We start from the raw sequence: 21,216 nt of genomic DNA on the forward strand, positions 1-21,216 counted from the left end.
TTAATATATATGTGTGTGTGTGTTCCCCAGTCTTCAGTAAATCGAGTGGAATTCAATCAATCAATCAATCAGACCTTTATTGGCATAGACAAGGCAACGTATAAAAGGAAAGTTAAAAGAGGAGTACAGTTTGCTGGTCTTTGTTGCACAGGATTGTAACATAGTGTAGAAAGGATGCTACACTCGCAGATACATCCTGTAAAGAGTCACTCAACATAAAATAAACTTTGTCAGCTTCAGAGAGGCCTGATTTGTTTTTTAAAATTGGTTCTAAAAGTTGGATACGAGGGGCAGTATACTTGGGACACCCTAATAGGATATGGGAAATTGAATCGATACAGTTTTGTTTGCATGAACAAAGCCTATCTGCGTGGGGGGTCCTTAAAAATCTGCCCGTCAGGACTGCAGATGGCATCACATTAAACCGGGCCAATGAGAACGCCCTCCGGTGCTGGGGGTTACTTAGTGCAGAGAGGTATGAAGCTATATGTCCAAATTTGCAAGGAAGAGACAATTTCACTGGTGAACAAGTCTTGTTAGCCGCATTGTAAAGGTTTTGTTGCTCAATGTCCAGGACTCTTTGTTTAATTATTTGAAACGTTTCAGAAGCAGACAGCATATAGAAGGAGTCCAAGCATAGACCCAAAGCACTAATTTTTTTTTCGATGATGGCAAGCCAGTTGGAGGAGGATGAATCTTGAAGTAGTTGAAAAATGAGACTATTTGGATCAGGGTCGTTATGAAGTCTCAGCCAGTATTTGAAGGTAATCAACCAGGCTCTAGATTCGATTGAAGTCTGTCCGGTTTCCAGGCAAAGAGCAGCGTATGGGACGCAATTAGGCAGCCCTAATATTTTGCGAAGAAATTTTGACTGGATACACTCAATAGAATGGTCGAATGAGCTGATCCATATAGGGCAACCGTATAGAATTTGGGCCTGAACTTTAGCGTTAAAAACCTTTATGGCTGCAGGGATGAATTGGTTGCCAGTATTGTAGAAAAACCGGGAGACTGCAAGGGTGCTGGAAGTGGCTAGATTTGTAACAGAATTACGGTGTTGTGTCCAAAATAAGTTATATTGAAAGTTGATACCAAGGTATTTGAAATGCTTAACCTGTTCTATTGTGTTTCCATTGATTACCCATTTTAAGGGTCGCCAGGATTTGGAGAAAACAAGAATTTTTGATTTTTCGCAGTTTAGTAGAAGCTTGTTTTGGTTAAGATATTCGAGGCACCTAGTGAGTAGGCGTTTCAAACCCACACGGGTGCGGGAAATTAGAACAGCATCATCCGCGTAGAGGAGCAGAGGGACTTGTAGGGAGCCGATTTTAGGAGAGTGAGCATCTATTTCAGCCAGGAAAGGGGCCATATCGTTGAGAAACAGGTTAAATAAAGCGGGCGCTAGGATGCAGCCCTGTTTAACGCCTTTATTAACCGGGATCTTTAATGTTCGTTTTCCAGCGGGGGAACACTTGACTTGGCAAGTTGTAGAAGTATGCAATCTTTTGATGAGGAAGAGCAGTCTTTGGTCAATGTTCAGATTGTATAGTTTGGACCAGAGGAGATCTCTGTCAATAGAATCAAAGGCTCCCTTCAGATCCAGGAAAGCAGTGTAGAGTTTACAATTTGGCTTCTGTGAATATTTGTTGGCCAGATGATAGAGAACTAGACAGTGGTCTGTAGTTGACTTCCCTTTAGTGAACCCAATTTGTTCAGGCCCAAGGATTTTGGACTGTGCCATCCAGGAGGCAAGTTTGGCCATTAGATGCTTTGCATAGAGTTTCCCGATGATGGACAAGAGACTAATTGGCCTATAGTTGGAGGGGAGTGAGCGGTCTCCCTTCTTGAAGATGGGAGTTATAATGGCATTCGTCCATGCTTCTGGCATTAAGCCAGTTTGGTCAGCCATTGAAAAGGTGGAAGCAAGAAGGGGGGCAGTGGAATTATTACTGTGTTGCGGCTCTTTATTGTTGTCGAACCCACTACATAACAATAGGACATACTGTACTTTTAAGCAGGCACGGACACTCAAAATTTACTTGGAAATAAATCCACCAGATTCAGCGTGGCTTCCTTTGAAAGAAAACACGCGGAGTGGGGATCGCACCGTCACGTCTGAAGCCCATAACGATTTCCCATCTCCCCCCACCCTAAATAAGGATCGGGTCAAATTTCACATCTAGTTTTCATGATTCCAGAGAAAGGCATGGAAATGTTGGATTCGCCACCACACGCTGGGGGAGTCAAAACACCCTTCCCTCGACACCATCAAACACAAGCCACAGCTCCCAGGGGCGCTGTGACAGCCTAATTTTCTTTTCTCCTTCTGCCCGCCTCGCCCCGCGTCCCCGATTGATGCCCCTCATGACGCAACCCGCTCTGCCCCGCCTCCCGCGCACGCTCACTAGAGGCCTATTGGTCCGGGTTTGCCGGAAGTGGCTGCTGGCGAAAAGGGCCGGCTTTTCTGGAGTGGCGGGCGCGCGGGCGGGCTTGCCTGCCGAAGCGAGAGGCTGAGCGAGGGGGGCCCCGGAGCTGCCCTGACGCCCCCGCCAGCCAGCCAGGCCGGGCTAGGCCGAGGCGGACTAAGCCTTCCCACTCGGCCTTTTCCCCCTCCGTCGCTGAGGAAGATGCTGCCTTTGTCCATCAAGGACGATGAGTACAAGCCGCCCAAGCTGAATCTCCTCCGCAAAGTCTCGGGGTGGTTCAGGTGAGGGGCGCGGGTGGAGGAGGAAGAGGAAGAAGAAGAGGGAGAAGAGGAAGGAGTGGCTAGCCGAGGCTGAGAGTGTAGTTGTCCGGCTCCCCTTTTGGTCGAGGGCAGGGGAAGAGGAGGGCGTCAGGGTAGGAGGAAGGGAGCAGGCTGGCGCCTCTCTGTGAGGGACAGCTGCCTGCCTTGGCTTGGTGTGAGCGAGGCTGTGTGTGTGTGTGTGTGTGAGAGAGAGAGAGAGAGAGAGTGTGTGTGTGTGTGTGTGTGTGAGTGAGTGAGTGAGTGAGAGAGAGAGAGAGGAGTCGAGGGTTAGATCCTGGTCTTAGAGGAGAGGAGCCGGCCTAGTAGTGTGGGAAGATTCCCCCCCCCGGATGTAGTGGGAGAAGTGGTTGAAGAAGCTTGAATGGCCCGAGTCTAGTGGAAGAAAAAAGGGTGGTTGCCTTTGCGGGTAGGGGCATGGTTTCCTTTTGGCCTGCTGGGGGATCTAAGTCAGGGGAGATGGGGTGGAGCACGGCTTGGTAGATACGTGTGTGTTGTGCATATGTTGTGTCTTAGTTATGGGTGTATCAGATGCCTCCAGAAAAGAGCTGGCTGTGGAAAGTAGTGAGTGGCATTGCTTTGGCAGGCTGAAACCTTTCTGTCAAGGAAGTGGTCCTCACAGGTACCTTGCTGAAAGCCGAAGAGACATCCCCCCCCCCCCAGAGAGAGAGAGAGAGAGAGAGAGAGAGAGAGAGAGACTCACAGCTGATGTTGGGGTGGTGACAAAATGTGGGAGGCGGTTGGCCCAAAGACCATGTGGGTGGGTGTGCAGACAGAGACACGGAGCTAGCTTTTCTTCATCCTCTGTCCTTGGCAGCTTTCCTCTGTCTTGGAGAGGAAAAACAGATGGGATCATAGCTTGATATTCTGTCTGTTTTTCTTAGTCTCTCTCTCTCATCCTCTCCTTTTGTGCTCTCTTTCTTTTCTCTAGATCAATCCTTTCAGACAAGACATCACGAAACCTCTTCTTTTTTCTCTGCCTCAACCTTTCCTTTGCCTTCGTGGAGCTGCTGTATGGCATCTGGAGCAACAGGTACAGGGAAGGAGGGAGGGAAGGAAGGAAGGAGGGTGAAAAGGGAGAGGCGGTGCTTCTCAATTGAAGGCCAAGTTGAGCACAACAGCTGTGTTGCCACGTCTCCTCTCTGTCGAGGAGGAAGCTCTTTATGCGTTGATGATTTGAACATTTGAGAGGATCATTACCATTAGAAGACAAGGCTGGGGAGGACTGTCTAATTTTTCTTAAAGTGTCTTGTGATGTTGTTAGTTTTTAAAGAAATAGGATTTATATGTTGAGATATAGTCTTCTAAATGCACATTATTGTAGGAGGGTTCTGGTTTGCAGGAATTAAAAATAAAAGGTTTTTAAAGGGTTTCTGGTTTTCTTGGGCATGGGAGGCTATTGTTGAAGGGAGTACCTACCTAACATCTGAGTATAGGATCTGGTGGATTTTATACTTTTCAGGAGTTATAATTTGTTATTATATGTTTCACTTGCAAATATTGGTGGTTAGCTGCAGTGCTTCCATTCTGTGTAGATCTGGTAAGATACATCTGTGTAGATCTGGTAAGATACATCAGTAGTTAAAGGTTTCCTTGTCCCTTACTATGGGACAAGGAAACCTTTAACTACTCACCTACTGTGGAATAAAAGTTGCTCAAGGCAAACTGTTATTCCACAGTCTCACTTTTAAAAATGCTCTTATTCAGTCCTGTGAACCTCCATTAATGTTGTGCCTGCAGCTGCAGTCATGAAGTTACTGTAATGGATCTTGTTGGACATCTAGGTCTTTATAACTTTGTTATAAATTCTGGATCTCTACTATGAGTACCTGTACTTGTTAATAGTTCCTGTGAGTGCTGTAAACTAGATATTATATTGCTTGGAAATCTATGTCCTTTCCTATTAGTTTCCGCTCAGAGCAAAATTCATGCCAAAAACTTATTTCTTTTTTGTTTATCTCCTTCCAAACTGATACAGAGAGGTGTTTGCTCAAGTGAAATAATGACAGCTTCATTGTAATATCCAATATTCTAGGACTTTTCACACATGGTTTCTTCGTTCCACTGCTGCTGGATATATAGGAATCGCTGTAGGAAGCCACGAATATATAGATCATAAACCATAGTGGTTTCCTAGACTGTATATGCAAAATAAGTAGAAATGATGTTTTCCACATAGTGATGTTTAGTTCTTGATGTAAGATGGGGTGGACAGCAATTAGAATGTTGCTAGACTTCAACTTGTATCATCTAGGACTGGTGGCCATTCTAGCAGGGCTAATAGTTCTTTGTTGTAGTTCTTTAACACATTAAGGGGTGCAGGTAGCTCACTCTTTCTGCAACATTATCAATATATATTGGGGGTAAAAGAGTTATATAGAGAAGCTAAAAGTATTTGTTTGTGTATCTGTTATGAAAGTATATTTCTTTGTAAATTACTGGAGGGAAGATCCTGTTAGTCATGTCAGGAAATATGTTATTATGGCCCAAATCAGTATGCCACTTGTGTGCCTAATATTTTTAATACTAGTGGCTGCTGCTGATCCATTGAACCTAAGTAGCTGGAGATTCAGGATAAACAACACAAACTACTTTTTCTTACTGTGTATACTTAAATTGTGGAATTAGTTTCTGTGAGATGTACCATTGGCCACTAATGTAGATGGGTTTAAAAGAGGACTAATCAGAGTGTTAATGAGTTTGTTAGAAGACTGGAGCAGTTCCTCTTTTTTTGGTGGGAAATAACCACTGAGATTCTTTCGAAAGATTAACAGGCTTATTTGCTTTAACATTTGGTGATTCAACAAGGATGTCTGGCTCGGTCCCCCTCTCGCGGTGGTTGATTGAAGGTCAGATCTGATTACCTTCCTTCAATGATCTTTCCCTCGGGGAAAGACCACCACTGTCCATTCTTGTGTCTCTGTTACTGTCACTTTCTCTTCCTTTAGATCTGGGTCTGGTAGTAATCCTCCTACTTTTAAGTTAGGAAAGTCCTCTAGGAGTCTGCACGTTTCCCCATATCTGAGTTCATCCTCCTTCCTCTCTGTCTCCCTTCCTTCATCCTTCTGTATCTCTCTCTGTGGTATACTGAAAACTCTCCTCCTCTCTTGATCCTTTATATCCTCCTCCCACACTGGTAGAATTAACTCCTCCTCCTCTTTTCCCTTTCCTTCCTCTACCAAACAGATTTCTACTTTTATCTCTTTGATTCCTTTCCTTCATTTTCTTCCACAATCACAGTCTTCCCTTTCTATTCCCTTTCCTTTCTCTCCCCCTCTTTCTCCGACGTTTCTATTTGAGGGGAAAGCTCATTCTGTTTTTTCTTTCTCTTTCCTATTTCTCCTTCACACTCTTCTCCAGTCATGGATTCCCAGTGTAGTGTAGTAGATAGAGTGACAGACTAGGATTCAGGAGGCCTGGGTTAGAATCCCCACTCAGCCATGGAAACTCACTGGGGGAATGAAACTGGTGAAACTACTCCTTAAATACCTTACTTACCTTGAAAGCCCTATTAGGGTCACTATAAGTTGGTTCCAACTTGACAGCACAGAACACACACAATCAGATTCATGAAGGATAAGATTGTCAATAGTTACAGTTATGATGGTTCAGTACAACCTCTAACTGAATGCCGTTTTCTGGGAAATATCAACAGGAAGCACTGTTGCATATGTTCTGCTGTTGGGCTTCTTGTAGGCTTGTGGGTGATGTACTGTGTGGGCTAAATGCTGAACTTCATAGATCTTTGGTCTGATCCATCAGAGTTCTTCCAGTTATTCTTCCATGTTGGTAATTTGTTTCTGGTCCTATGAAGTGTCTGAATCTTGAAGCAGAGCCAGCCAGCCTTGAGTAGTTCTGCTTGTCATAGTGAGTGTAGTGCCAGCTTCTGGTCAGAGTGACATAGTGGCCATGTTTCTTCCTAAATTGGAAGCTGCAGAGGTTTTGTGGGAATTGCCCATGCAGTAATTTGCAGATCTTGCAACCTCCATGGCTCTAAAGTTGAAATGAAGATTGAAGATTGGTTGGCAGCTTCATTGCTAAGATGCTTGTAGAAAGATCGTAGCCATGCTGGGCTGAATAAAGAAAGACAGAAAAATGCACTTGCCAACCTTTTCTGCTTCAGAAGATTAGGATGCAGGTATGCTACATTCAGCTGCTTGAAGGCATTCAGGCTGTATTTAGATGTCAGTGCCCAATTTGCTGTTCTCCCCACTTGCCCTGCCCTTCTGGAAAGTTGTTGTTAAAAGGGTGCTATGTGTCACTACCTAAAGGAGATCAAGGTGATTTTAAGCATTGATTCCCAATCAACCACACTTTGTGCTCTCACTTTTCTCAGGAAATAAAGACCTGTGTCAGTATAATGGTGATGGGTATGTCAATACTTTTGAGAGCAGTGGAGCCCAACTGGTCACACATCTGTATCTGGAAAAAAAAAGACTGCCTGTGCGTTTGTACGCATGAGAGCTGGTAATTGTAATTTCTGGTATGACCAACCAGGAATTGAGGGGCCCTGGGACCACGGGTTACAATTTCAGCCTCAACTCTTGACTCCTGCCACAACCCTGACAAATCCTGAGGCAAAGTATCTTCTGTATATATAGGTGAGGCACTTTGTGGATGGAGTGAGTAGACCACATGTATGATTGTCTTTGCTTTTTATTTCAAAGTGTGTTAGCTGAATTCCTGTTTGTAAAGTCCTGTGGTATAAAGGTGATGCTGTCATCATGTGCAGCAATTTTTTTTTGGAAATTAAACATTCCTTCTTCTCATCCCCTCGTCCTCATGGATCCTAAGTAATCCCTTTCATCATTGGGAATTCATGGGAGCTGTGGGATGGGAGGGAGAGGACTCTACCAAAAAATCACCAGCGATGGCAATTCTTGGTGATTCCCCTTGCCCATCCCATAGCCCCTGTGGGTTCTGAGTCATCACTTTCATTGTCACAAACCCATGGGGGTTGAGATGGGAAGAATAAATGTTCAATGTTCAGTGTCCGAAAAATTGCCCTGGTTGATGATGTCATCAGGATTATTTCACAGAACCCACACAGAGGGAAGTTCAGGTATATGTACATCTGGTATATATATATACCAGGAGCAATTTATATAGTATATATCTGATATTATGCATTGGTTTGAATTAATCTAACATGTCTAAAAACAATCTAACATACGGTTGGCAGAATGCTTTTTCACTCTTAGCAGTTTCTTTACATAAGATTTTTCTATTTTTCCCTTGATTCAAGGACACTAGGCTTAATAGTTAAGAACTGACCTAATATCCTTCCACTGAACCATAGTATGCCTCATTTCTTGTGTGTCTTTGTGTCTTGTATGCCATGCTATTGCTATATTCATTGAGTTTGGTGCCTATGGTTTCTCAGTATCTTTTAGGTTTGCACATTAAAAAGTGTGCAAATGTGACTTTGAAGTATCATTTAACCTCTGTAGTCTCTGGTTTATTAGAAACTCCTCTGTAGATGGTTCTCTTATTGCTGTTACCATGTCTTGTGAATTTAGCAAGCGATTGATGATGGCACTGTTAAAACCACTCCATAAATATCTCTTGTACATTGAAAAACCTATTAGATCAGATAAGATGCCATATAACAAATAATAGTAGTGGAAAACTGTATTTTTACTGACTCCTGTAATATAATAACAACAGTTAATGATAATATATATTACATATACAGTGGTGCCTCGCATAACGAGCGCACCGTACAACGACGAATTCGCATAGCGATCCCTTTTTTGGGATCGCTAATGCGAAGGCATACCGGCAGCCCCAATGGGCAAAACTCGCATTGCGAAGTCAGGAAATCAGCTGATCGGTGGCTCCAAAATGGCCACCGCACGACCCAAAATAGCCACGCGCAGCGTTTTCGCGCCTTGCCCTCGCTTACTGAGGGCGTGAAAATGGCTGCCGGATGGGGGAAACTTCGCTAAACGGTGAGTACAGAAGCCATTGGAACGCATTAAACTAAGTTTATACAGTCGTGCCCCGCTGGACAATTACCCCGCTCTATGACGAATCCACTTTATGTTGACATTTTTGCGATCGCAAAATGATGTTTTAAATGGGTTTTTTTAGCTGTGCAATGATTGGTTCCCTGCTTCCGGAACCGATTTTCGCTTTACGACGATCAGCAAACAGCTGATCGTTGGGTTTCAAAATGACCGCCGGCTGAAGAAAATGGCCCCCCGCTTCCTCGCTTTACAGGCACCCAAAATGGCCGCCATATGGAGAATCTTCGCTGGACGAGCAGGTATTCAGCCCATTGGAATGCATTGAACGGGTTTCAATGCGTTTCAATGGGTTTTTTATTTTGTTTGATGATGTTTTCGCTCTACAGCGATTTCGCTGGAACAAATTAACGTCCTCAAGCGAGGCACCACTGTATATGTAATGGCCAAAATCCTATTCCTATTCCTATGTAAGAGTGATGAATGACGTCACTCATTCATAGGGTCGCCATAGGTCAGGCAACCTGATAGCTCAACAGCAAGAACAATTACAACAAAGGGTGATGTTATCACCAGCAGTGGAAACATTTGGTAATTAAAGAGTTCCCGCTTCTGTCCTGCAGCTCGTCCTATCAGTGTCATTGTACATGCCCACCTGGGATAGGAGCATGAACTCCTAAGTACCAAAAATCTCCCTCACTGAATGGCATAAGTGGTGGAGGAGATTTTAGAGAATTAAAATACTTCCTGCTTCTATCACAGAGCTGGTATGGCTCATGCACAACACAGTTGTGCTGGTTAAATCAGAGTTAGACAAGCTGTGATACAGGAGGAGGAACTCTAACTATTGAAAATCTGCCTCTCCTAGTGATACAGTCAGATTTACACAGATGTGATTTTTCAGAACAGGATTTAGGCTAACATATATAGCAAGTCTATAATAATGATGATGATGTTAATAATAATAATAATAATAATAATAATAATAATAATAATAATAATAATAATAATAATAATAATAATAATAATAATAATAATATTTTAATTGCATTTTATTATTTATAACCTGTCTTTCTCTAAATGAGGGTCCAGGGTGGCTTATAATATTAAAACTAATGATAATGTTTAAAAATAAACAACAATCATAATTTATTCACATGTTGTAATCCCTAGGAACCACTGGAATGGACTTATGGAAGTACATTGGACTTTGTGAACCCACTGTCTGAAAATTGTTGTAGTTCTAACAATTTCAGTGCTAACATTTGTTTTGTTGGCTTTGGCCGGAATCTTACTGGTGTTTGTTTAAGGTTTGCATAACTTGGTGCAGATAATTGCAGCCAGTTACAAGGTGCCTTGCTCTGTCTGTGCTGCGCCTAGTCACATTCTCCGTTGCACAGCTGAGATGTGCCCCAGCACCTCATTAGTAAGCCACAACTAGACACAGCAAGCTAAGCAAACTTTATATAAATACTTACAGGATCCTGGCATCTCTGTTTTTAAACTGTTGCAGGTAACTTTGAGTCTTTTGGCAGAAAGTGTTCTTGTAAATATGATAAATAATAATTATATATGTTAGCACAGGAATTAAAGTTCTTACAAGAATATTGTAATGGTAAATGACTGTGGAACAAATGTAAATTTGTGTGGTTGGGGATTCAGAATAATTATCCCCACTTTGCTCAGTGCTGATTATTTATTAAAAGAATTTCTTCAGGAAAGAATTTGCCGTGATTTTGTGAATTACAGTATGCCTTCGCAAACTCAGTTGTTTCCCCTGTATTTTGTGTGGATAGTTTGTAGCCCTATTAGCTAGGGTTGGTTCTTTGGTTTTGTCCTTCAGTTGAATCGTAGGTAGCTTAATAAGGTTCAATCCACATTGTATATTCACTGCAGCATATAATTATATCTGTGTGTTGAGAGGTAATTTTTAGGAGGGGAAAAAAGATAATGTAGTCCTTCAGTAAATATGAATAGCTGACATTTTATAATCCCCAGGAATCAAAGGAACATAGTTATTACAGCAAAAGGGATTTAACATTTTTATTTCTAGCACATTGGATTTCCTGGTACATTCTTTACTTAATTGAATTTTTATTTTTCTCTTTGCTTTTCCAGTTTAGGTCTAATATCTGATTCGTTTCACATGTTTTTTGACTGTACTGCACTCTTAGCTGGACTGGCAGCTTCTGTAATTTCAAAGTGGAGATCAAATGATGCCTTTTCTTATGGGTAAGTGTGAGCGGCCCCAGCCGCTGTATCCATGATGAGGCAGCAGGTACTGGTGATCAGTTAAGCTTCATTGGACTCAGCGTACAAAGAAAAGAAAAACAGTGTCTCTGTAGTCCTTTGCAGGATGGGGCCTCTAGCCCCAAGCAGCAGGGATGGAATTGTTAGCTTTCTAGCCTTCCAGTCCTTCCAGGGCTGAGAGAATATTCTGTCCCAGCCCCCAGTTCCGAGGGAGTTACTTCAGCCTCCAGTTCCGAGGGAGTTACTTCAGCCTCCAGTTCCGAGGGGGTTACTTCACAGCTCATCTTGGCCGAAAGGTCCAGACTGTTAAACAGTCTTTGTCAGCCGAGTCCCCCAGCACAGGATCCAGCAAGCAGAGGAGGCTGTGTAGCACCAGCTGACCCTGGGAGCTTTTCTCTTTCAGCTTTCAACTTGCCTTCAAATAAGGCAGCCATCCTCCAGAGATGCAGGCCTCTTAGAAGCTCCTTTCAGCGTCTCCCCTGGCAGACTATTTTCTCTCTTCTCTGAAGGTGACAGAAACTCCCAGGCGTCCTCCCAAATGTCCAGTTCCTCCTACCTCTCTCCTAGCTCACTCGCCTCTATATCTACCTCAGCTACAGCTACAGCTGTTTCCCTGGGAGAGGGTTTAGGGCCTCCACCCTCCTCTGCCTCAGGTGTTTCCTTCAAGGCCAACAGCCCTTCTGCGTTGCTGAGGGGGTCTGCCCATGCTGGCACTTAGCACCTTCCCCCCAGCCAGCTGTAGCTGGCTCACAGTAAGCAGTTTTACTGTGTAGAACAAAGATGTTCTCTTTGTTGCATCATACATTCTTTGATCATGAATGAGAGATGGTGCAGTTTTATTACAATACAATGTCAAAGCAGTTTTGAAATTAGTCATTCTGTTAAAGTGAGTGAATGGAGTTAATAAATATCTGGACTGATTTAAATTTAAGATAGTGCTGCTTTGGGGCAGAGAGCCAGAAGTTCTTGTTTCACAGGTGTAATAAAAAATTGGTTGAACTAACGTCAAACTGCTTAGATGTCAGTTCATCATGTGATTCGTCAGTGTTAAAGATTGTGTTGTGGCTTCCAAACATCTGAAATTGCCATTACAGTGGTGCCTCGTATAACGAGTGCCCCGTTTAATGATGAATCCGCATAGCGAAGGGTTTTTTGCAATCGCTTTTGCGATCGCATTGCGATGTTGCCTATGGGGAAAAATCGCTTTGCGATTTTTTCCCCATAGGCCCCATTTCCCCCCAGCTGAGCAGCGTGAGCCTCCGAAGGACCACTCCCGCTGGTCAGCTGGGGGAAAATGCCGGTAGTAGCCTCGGAAGGACCCTTCTGAAGGGTCCTTCCGAGGCCACCGCCGGGATTCCCCTTCGCAGGGGGCATTTTCCCCGAGCTGAGTGGGAGCGCCGCCTTCGGCAAGCCTCGGAACGTAAAAAGGCTCCCCCCCCCCCTTTTTCCATTCCAAGGCTTGCCGAAGGCAGGGGAAAAGGGCGGGAACTTCAAAAATGGTGCTTGACAAGCCTCTGCAAGCACCCATCGTTGCGTGGAGGGACCCCCGCCAGTACTCCGATGGTGCAGGGGAAGCCTCCGAAGAGCTCCAAAGCTGTTGTGCGCTGTTGCGGGGAACCCCCGCCAGTGCTCCAATGGCTTCCCCTGCAACATCCCAGCAGTGGCCTCCGAAGGACCCTTCGGAAGGGTCCTTCGGAGGCCACCGCAGGCATTTTCCCTGAGCTGAGCGGCGGCGGCAGAGGTGCCCGGTGGAGGAGAAATGACAGATCGGCTCCTGCCTTCTCCCCCACCGGGCACCTCTTCTGCTGCTGTAAGCAACATCGGGACAGCCCTTTGGGAGGAGCCGGGCTGTGGAGAAGGAAGGCTGAAGCCGATCCAATCCTTCCCCCCCACCATCGGGCGCAGCGCTTTCGGAGAAGCCTCCCGGTGGGTGGGAAAGATTGGATCGGCTTCAGCCTTCCTTCTCCACAGCCCGGCTTCTCCCAAAGGGCTGCCCCGATTGTGCTTACAGCAGCAGAAGAGGTGCCCGGTGGGGGAGAAGGCAGGAACTGATCTGTCATTTCTCCTCCACCGGGCACCTCTTCTGCTGCTGTAAGCACCATCAGGACAGCCCTTTGGGAGAAGCCGGGTGGTGGGGGAGAAGGCAGGAGCCGATCCCGTCTTTCCCCCCCGAGGCTTCTCCCAAAGCGCTGCGCCCGATGGTGGGGGAGAAAACCGGATAATCCGTTCCTATTGGAACGGATTATCCGGTTTTCAATGCATCTCTATGGGAAAACGCGTTTCACTTAGCAATGTTTTCCCATAGCGATGTTTTTTTTTTTTGAACCAATTAAACTCGTTAAGCAAGGCACCACTGTATCTTCCTTCAGGTTGTATGATCAATATTTAGTACAGATTCAAGTTGCCAGAAAGATGTGACAGTGGGTAGTCTTGCTGTCATTTTTGCTAGGGTCCTTCTGGCTTGCTTGATGCCCAAAGTTTTCCTTTGTGTTAGAGAGAAAGGCTTCATGGCTGCTATAGACTGTGGGGAGTGCTGTATCACTGTATTCTCATATGTCATAACTATTCAGTCCAGAGTTATAGAAAGCTGAACTGTCCTATATATAGCTCTTAGGTTTGAAAATGGTAGTGGTTTCTACATGTGCTTTAACAGGCTAATTGTGGAATGTTTTTTGTGCATCAGTAACAGAAATCTTAGGTGAATGTTGTAGGAACAGATGTAAAATATAAGTGAAAGTGAGTATTCTCTTAAAAGACCTTATATTGGCATGCATTCATTGAGTGGTTAATTCTGTGCAAAGTAGTTAATTTATTTTGGCAGAGTCTAAAAGGTAAACATTTCTATTTCACATATATACTTTTTGTTAGCTAGTTGTTTGTAGTGTTCAGAGTTTGTTTTTATCACATGATTAAAATTCTCCACTAACTGTGATGTATTTTACTAAAGAAATGCTTGAGTTGAGAAGATTTTAGAGGGCTTATTGAGATGGATTACCCGACTGAGAGCTAGGAGCCAGGGCTTTAATTCCGTGCTGTGACTCTCAGGAGGAGAGCTAGCCTGTGTGTTCTTGGGCAAGCGGTACAGTCTGGGAGCACCCACAGAAAAATGTAATAGTGGACTGCTTCTGAGTGCTCGGCTTCTAGAAAACCCTGGAAGAGGTCACCATAAGTTGGAATCAACTTGATGGCACATAATTTATTGTTATTACCATTATTAACACCTCTTGCTCTGTTGCAAAATCTGGTGTATGTTTTGTTAAATTAGGCAGTATTGTAGTTGGGGCACAGGTTCGGTAGATGACTTTCAGCTTTGTTGCTGTGTAATCTTAACAGACAAGAATGGACATTGAGCAGGCGATGTGCAGTATCCACTAGCTGTTTCTCTGTTTCCTTGCATTTAGTGGCCAACCCCCTGTGGTTTAAAGATGCACACCTTTTTGCTAAATGTATCTTCGTTAGTTTGAATATAAAACAAGGATAAGCAAGGAAGAGACAGCTACTATCCTCCCCTGTTCCACCGTGTTACTTCCACACTCAACTGTAGTACCCGAAGTGAGTCTGCTGGCGGGGTGGTGGTGGGTGGAATTAAACAGCAGACCATTGTGGTGTTAAAGAAAGGTGAGTTTTCATTTGTCCTATCCATGTTCCATTTAGTGATAGCAGGCCTTGCCAAACTGGCTTTCAAATTGGAAAACACAAATACATCTGTTTTGGTCTTCAGTAAAAAATAAAGAGCAATAAACACATCCTTCTTTGAGTAGGATTTGCCAAATGAGTAGGAACGTTTGCATGCTGCTTTAAGCTGGTTCTGTTCTCTGGGTTTATGTAAGTGGTGTTGGATTGCAACAAACAAAATCTAAATTCTGTACTGGGCAGTTGAGAAAGGCTTCCATGATCAGGAAATGGAAAGATTGGGCCATAGTAAGTGCTGTCATTGATTTTCGGATGACAGCTGAGCCTTGTGTGCTGCTTGTAGAATCATTTGCCAGTGCCTGGAGTTTCCTCACTCAAAGAATAGCATAAGCTGGTTTAAAAGTAATGCACAAAGTTGTGCTTTCCGTACAGAAAAAGTGAGAAATATAATAGTCTTCTGGTATGTCACAGCTGTTCTGTGAAGCTTTATGCATTTCAGAAAAAGCAACACCAATTCTGATTCTCTTCTCCCCCTGAGTACCATTCAAAGGAAAATTAACAAATCACAGACTGCTGTTGTGTTTGTCAGTTATTGGGGGCAGGGGAAGTGTTGGAGAAAATGGCTGAGGGTCTTGGTCTAAGCCAGAGTTATATTAAGTCCTGCTTTTCTTGATTTCCTAGGTATGTTCGGGCAGAAGTACTAGCTGGTTTTGTAAATGGTCTGTTTCTAATCTTTACAGCTTTCTTCATTTTTTCTGAAGGTGTTGAGGTAGGTAATGAAGATGGCTATAAATATTTTTCCCTGATCGATAGAGATTTTTTGGGGTAGATATTTGCATGTAAATGTGTTCCACAGTGCTCATTGTGGCTCTCTGTCAGGTAGATAAATACTCAAGATTTCAGCATTAATTAAGGACATTTATTGAGATGTACATTTTGTGTGATTGTGTTTGGCACATGCCAAGTTGTTGGTGAATAAAATTAAAAATCAGTAAAATATAAATGGGTAAACAGATTGGGATCAGCATGACATATAACCTAGATCCATCTTTACATTGATTCTATGGTGCTAGCATGACAGAATGTTCTCATCAGCTCCTAGCATTCCCCCTCCCCCCAAAATAACCTACAGCTCTAGAGTTTTCCAGTCTTCTGAAACAGGATTCTGAGGTGCACGGCAGGCTGCAGTGTGGAGGGGAGAAGGAGTTTTGGCAGCAGGTTCTTGTACCATTTTGATTTAGGTTAGAATTGTGCACATTTGTGTAGTTGGTCAGTAACCCACAGTGTTCACCAGCAGAAGTTGTAGCCCAGAAACACAAATCTACACACCTTTAATTTGGGCTCTTATCTGCATTTTTTTGTGTATGTTTTGAATATCACTATGAATCTGGAAGTTAAACATAACCAATGTGACTAGTTAAGAAGTCCTTTTTGCCTTCATTAACTGGTCCAATGCTCATTTAAAGTCATTTCAACAAGTGGCCATCCCTACATTTCTTGTAAGTGAATTCCATAAATCAGTTATGTATTGTGTGAAGAAGTACTTAATCTGTCCTCAACTGTCCAGAATAATTTTCTGGAAAACAATTTTACTCAATGACTCCAAGTCCCCATATTAAGGGAGATGGAGACTGTTAGCCATTAGAGAAAAATATTATTGATCTACTGACTTCAGCCTCCATATTAAAATAAATGACATCATGTTTTATATAGAACTGATGTTTAGGAACATCACAAAGTTAATCATTGATGAGTGTAAATGAATTGCACTGAAACTTTCTACTTTGTTGCTCTTGTTGCAGAGAGCTCTTGAGCCTCCAGATGTGCATCATGAAAGGCTTCTTCCTGTTTCCATACTTGGCTTTCTTGTAAACCTTATAGGAATTTTTGTGTTTCAACATGGTGGACATGGCCACTCCCATGGCTCTGGTAAGATACTTAAGCTATTACTAGTTTTATTAGATACTGTTGTTTAAAGTTGCAGCAGAGGGCCCAATACAGTTCACCAATACATAAAATTCAGTTCTGATACACTTTTGGATATCTTGCACTTTCCTTATGTATGCTCATTTGAATCTCCTCTTATGCTGCAGCATTGCAAGCATTATTTCTGTTTAAGGAGCTTGGTGAAAACATTGGAATACTTTTTACCATTTTTATAGGAAAATGAAGCTTTATCCACTTCCAAGAGTAGGATATGTGATTTGGTTCCCTCTGAATGTTTTGATCTGCATATATCACCCCTCACCATTTGTGATGTTGGCTGGACGATGGGAGCTGTAGTCTGAGGTCTCCTGACAGCATTGGGCTGCCTATACTTATCCTGCAGCTACACAACAATTCCCAGTCCCCATAGCAATATTGGAATACCATAGTAAAAGATGAGTAGGGCTCAGTATTGTAGTGAATGTCTGTCCTGCAGTTAAAGTACCATGAAGTTGGGCATGATACTGAGTATATAGAATTGTTTTTATTGAGCAGTGTAAGATCTGTGTTGTATGTGACTGTTTATGTTAATATTAGATTTTACTGCTTTCTAAACATACAATATGAAATTAATTTTTAAAATTGAGCACAGACGGTTTTAAACCTCAAGTGCTATGTCACTCATCACCCTAATAAGAATGTTGGTTTACTGTGTGGTATAAAAATGCCCCTGTCCAAAGTGGTATTGGTGCATGCAGGATCAAGTATGTGCCATTCAAATCTCAGAGCCAGAAAATAGGAGGAATAAAAAGGTAGAATTAAAGCAGATTTTTTTAAAAAGTTCACTGGTGTTATATGATGTTTTATGATCCCAGTGAAGTGGATCCAAAATACTGGCAATCAGTAATTTGGCATCATTTCATTTCTGCTTTGCCATCTCTTGATTCACTGAAAAATGGCACCAGGATTATTTTTGGTTCCAGTGTGTTGCATTATTGGGGACAAAAAAAGAGCACCAATGGAAACAGCAATAAATTCCTTGGGATGCTTTTTGTCCCTGCAGTTTTTGGGGGAATGTGGGAAAAAAATCATATGCATGGCAAATGATTATATTTGGGGCAGTCCTTTATAACCCGGTGCTGGAGAATGCTTTCTCTATAGATTTTCTGTGTAGGTTCTGCAACAGAACATGACTTGACAGGCTCATGTTTAATTTCCTTGTGCATGAAGGTTATATTGTACAGTAAGTGTATATGCTACAGTCTGGAAATGCATTAATAACGGGAGATGCTTTATGCACAGTGGGAGCCTAGTGCTTGCAGGTTAAGCCTGCAGTGGTTTATAATAAAGAAAATATGTACGATTCTTTCCAGACATCAACTTTTAAAGGTGTTACTAAATTACTTTGTTTTTAACTGGTGTTGACTGTCTCCAGCCGTCTTTTATCAGCCTGAGATAAAGCCTCTGTACTTCCCCTACATTTATTCCAGTGTATATACAGTACCTGACTTATTAAACTTCAGTTTGTTGTGATGTCTGTATCAGCAAACCGTGGCTTAATTGCTGCAAGTCAAGTGGAAAGTCTAATCCTGAGAAGAGTTCTTTAATCACAGTGAAACTCTCCAGATAATACCAACTAATCTTCTTACAGGACATGAGCACAGTCATTCCCTGTTTAACGGGTCTTTAAGCCATGGTCATAATCATGGAGGGCATGGCCATGGTCACAGTCACAGCCATGAATCCAAGCATGGGCACGAACATGGACATTCTCATGGCCACAGCCATGCACAGGAGTATTGTCATGGTAAGTGAGTGTGGAGCAGCAGGCTAATGCTTATGCTTTTGTATGTGCTCTCTCTCTTTCTCTCCGATATTTAAAGGTGAAAACAATGAGTATACAATGGTGGTTAACATAATTTAAAGACAATGTCTAAAGCTAGGAACAAAGCGTATAAAGAGGCATCTTACATCATTAAGGCCAATATTAAATCTAACAACAGTAAGTATACAAATATTAAAAAGAATGCTTCTCTTGAGAATGGAAAACACAAGTAGTACTGAAAATCCAGCCAAACCATTATAGCAATCCATCTAAAAAAACTCACACATATAGCCAGTTACTGAAGGAAGCCCTGCCTCAAGATGAAGGTCTTTCCCTGCTTGCGGAAGGACAGCAAAGTTGGGGCCAGCCTGGCCTCCTGTGGGAGGGAGTTCCAGAGTCTGGGAGCAGCGACAGAGAAGGGCCTCTCCTATAACCCCAACAGACACACCTGTGAAGGTGGTAGGACCGAGAGAAAAGCCTCTCCTAAATGTCTGTATAGATACTTTGAACGAGGCTAGAATTCTCAGGACTGGGTGATATCAAACAGCAGCTTTCTGCATTTCTCGGGATTGTAGTATTGTTGATGCTTCATGAAAAAAAAAGTATGAAAAACATGGACTTTATCTTAATATCAGAGTTTAAAGCTACTTCATGAGAAATGAATTTGGTCCACAGTCCAGGTATTCGTAGGAAACAGCATGACTGTTTAAAAATAAAATAGGTATGTGTATATATGCCCCTGCTGTATATGATAGTGCTTATAAGCAGCACACTAAGGTATTTTATTTTGGAAGAAATGGTTCTTAAGACTCATGAATACACAGCTATGGGAACCTTTCTTTGCCATCACTTGAAAAACAACCTGGCTTCAAAAGTGGTTTTAAATAGGAAACTTGACAAGTACCAGTACCTCCTAACATAGTCCTAATCCAGATTTATGATTGAAAATGGGGAATTTGTGTCTGTTTTTAGACATAGTGGGTTAGCGGTGGGGAAAGAGATTATATTCCACCATATATCTCTTCTTTCTGTAGCTCTAAGGCATTTTAGTTTAATTATAGCAAGTGCTTTAGCTGCAGTAAAAAATGAGGCAGTGTGCTGTAGTGGTTAAGAGTGTTAAATTGGGGAGGTAAGATGCAGAATGAAATCCCCATAAGGTCCAGTATAATGTGACCTTGGGTTAATTGCTGTGTCCTAATCTAATTGCCTTTATGTGGTGGTGGTGAGGATAAGATGGAGGTGGGCAACAGCAGCATAACCGTTTCGCTGCCTTGAAATCCTTGAAGGAAGAATGGGTTAACAGTTGCCTTATTGGTAGACAAACATTACTAACATCTGTATTATGGAAGGAAAACTGATCAACTGGTCTTCAGGCTACAAAGACAGTTCCACTTCCCAAGAGAACAGCTGCTAGCTTGGAAGATGTTGAACTCTTTGGCGACAGATAATTTAAATGTTGACAGTACAGCCACAGAATGGTTTGAACACCTATAATATGGAACAAATCATAGCTGTATTTGTTTTGAAAGCCATGAACATTATATGTTCTGGCTATGTTGAGTTGCTCCAGAATTTTCAGACTAGTAATAGCTGGTATTTAGGTAATGTTCATTATTTAGAAATCTTGACATTATGTTCTGAGTTGCTGGACAACTGGGCTATTAATGGTGTTAATTTAGTCCAGCTATCTTTCTTGTTTTCTTCCTTGTCTCTAAATGAAATACAAAGGATTGTGTTTTACAGTTTTCATTGATACTTCTCCCTCTCTCTCATATCCTTCACTCCTCTTTTTTGTTCTGCAATTACCAGTTTAAAAGTGTGCTGAAATATGTTTTCTTTAAAGTGTTCTCACTTCCACTTGATTGAACATGTGTGCTGTTGTATAAGGAGTTGTGGAAGGTTGTATGATCCCTTAAAAATACCTTGTGGGCTAAATGAAAGCTTATAAACATTTGGAAGATAAAACAGCTTTTCTCTTCTATCCTTACAGATGACCACTCCATTGAAACAGCTGCAGGATCCAGCAAACAGATTTTAGAAGGTGTGGTATGAATGAAGAAATACTGTTGAATTTCAAATTGTGCTGAAATGAAACAGTAAAAACAAAAATTGAACCTAGAAAAAAAAGCTTTATATAAAGTTTTTATTGATGTTAGTTAGGATGGGAAAACCAATGATTTCCTCTTGTTTTTACCTAATAATTTACTTAGCACGTAAGTTCTGCTAATAAGGAAAACATTTCGCACAGGCCTGAAGCTTTTAGGTTCTGAAGACCTTGCCTAGCTAAAATGTTCATGCTCACAAGCTAGTGATGCTGTTAACGTAGAACTTTTTTTTACTATACTGTTAGTATACCATCAAAGCAATAAGACAAGTAAGCTGATTTTTGCATTCTGAGATGCATACGAACAAATCCTATAAAAAAAGTAGAATTTTTGCTCAGGGGAAGTTCCAGCCAGCGTAGCAATGCAGGTTCTTACCATTTAACAAATAGAAGGAACATTTTATTTTCTGGATGCCACTGCTTGCTCAATGGTGGTGTTTGCACAAATTGTGTACTTCTGTTTAGCAGTGTTTTTTCTTCCTATTGGAAGATCAGTAGGATAGTGGCCCATGGGATACACTTTGCTTGCCTGGAAAGTGTTGCACCAGGGCTTCTTTCTGAGTAGGCTTGCATAGACTTGAGTTCTGTTCTATTTGCTTGGCAAGAAAATGTCCAAATTGCTATGGATTTGCACATATGTATTTGTATGTGGTTCTTTGAGCTGAAAGAGATGTGCATCCATAGTGTAAAGGCTCACATTGGAGCACTCTGAAGAATACGAGAACTACTATCATATAGTTTCTCTCAAAGACGCACTAGACCAGTGTGA

At 42.4% G+C, this 21,216-nt stretch overlaps 1 protein-coding gene across 1 annotated transcript in view; it reads left to right on the top strand.

Annotated features, from left to right (window-relative positions):
- The first annotated feature begins 2,410 nt into the window (after positions 1-2,410).
- The window catches only part of SLC30A7 (solute carrier family 30 member 7), a 50,891-nt gene continuing 32,085 nt past the window's right edge, over positions 2,411-21,216 (top strand). The window contains exons 1-7 of the mRNA XM_020788729.3: positions 2,411-2,707; positions 3,675-3,776; positions 10,828-10,941; positions 15,274-15,361; positions 16,395-16,521; positions 18,170-18,325; positions 20,334-20,384. Of these exons, the coding sequence (XP_020644388.3) occupies positions 2,628-2,707; positions 3,675-3,776; positions 10,828-10,941; positions 15,274-15,361; positions 16,395-16,521; positions 18,170-18,325; positions 20,334-20,384 (718 nt within the window). The 5' untranslated portion in view covers positions 2,411-2,627. The remainder of the gene's footprint in view (positions 2,708-3,674; positions 3,777-10,827; positions 10,942-15,273; positions 15,362-16,394; positions 16,522-18,169; positions 18,326-20,333; positions 20,385-21,216) is intronic.

The sequence above is a fragment of the Pogona vitticeps genome, chromosome 4 (assembly GCF_051106095.1).
Source record: "Pogona vitticeps strain Pit_001003342236 chromosome 4, PviZW2.1, whole genome shotgun sequence".
Lineage (NCBI taxonomy): Eukaryota > Metazoa > Chordata > Lepidosauria > Squamata > Agamidae > Pogona > Pogona vitticeps.